Genomic DNA, 221 nt, shown 5'->3' on the forward strand with positions numbered 1-221 from the left:
GCCGCAGGGGGGGCTGCCCCGCAGGAACCGCTCCCGCAGCCCCCAGCCCTTCAGCTCAGCCTCCCGGGACAGCCAGGGGAGGCTGCCGGGCTCGGACCCCCAGGCACAGACAGCAGCTGGGCTGCACTTACGAATATGGCCAGGTTGAAGAGGATCATCATGACCTTGATAAAGGTGAAGCATCCCATCTTTGCACCTGGGGAGAGCAGAGAGTTGTCGGA

General features: G+C 64.3%; 1 protein-coding gene across 1 annotated transcript in view; it reads right to left on the bottom strand.

Moving 5' to 3' along the window:
* TSPAN1 (tetraspanin 1) overlaps nucleotides 1–188 on the bottom strand; it is a 3,903-nt gene extending 3,715 nt beyond the window's left edge. The window contains exon 1 of the mRNA XM_010138957.1: nucleotides 132–188. Coding sequence (XP_010137259.1) covers nucleotides 132–188 — 57 coding nt within the window. The remainder of the gene's footprint in view (nucleotides 1–131) is intronic.
* Between the last annotated feature and the right edge of the window lie 33 nt (nucleotides 189–221).

The sequence above is a fragment of the Buceros rhinoceros genome, unplaced genomic scaffold, assembly GCF_000710305.1.
Source record: "Buceros rhinoceros silvestris isolate BGI_N320 unplaced genomic scaffold, ASM71030v1 scaffold18256, whole genome shotgun sequence".
NCBI lineage: Eukaryota > Metazoa > Chordata > Aves > Bucerotiformes > Bucerotidae > Buceros > Buceros rhinoceros.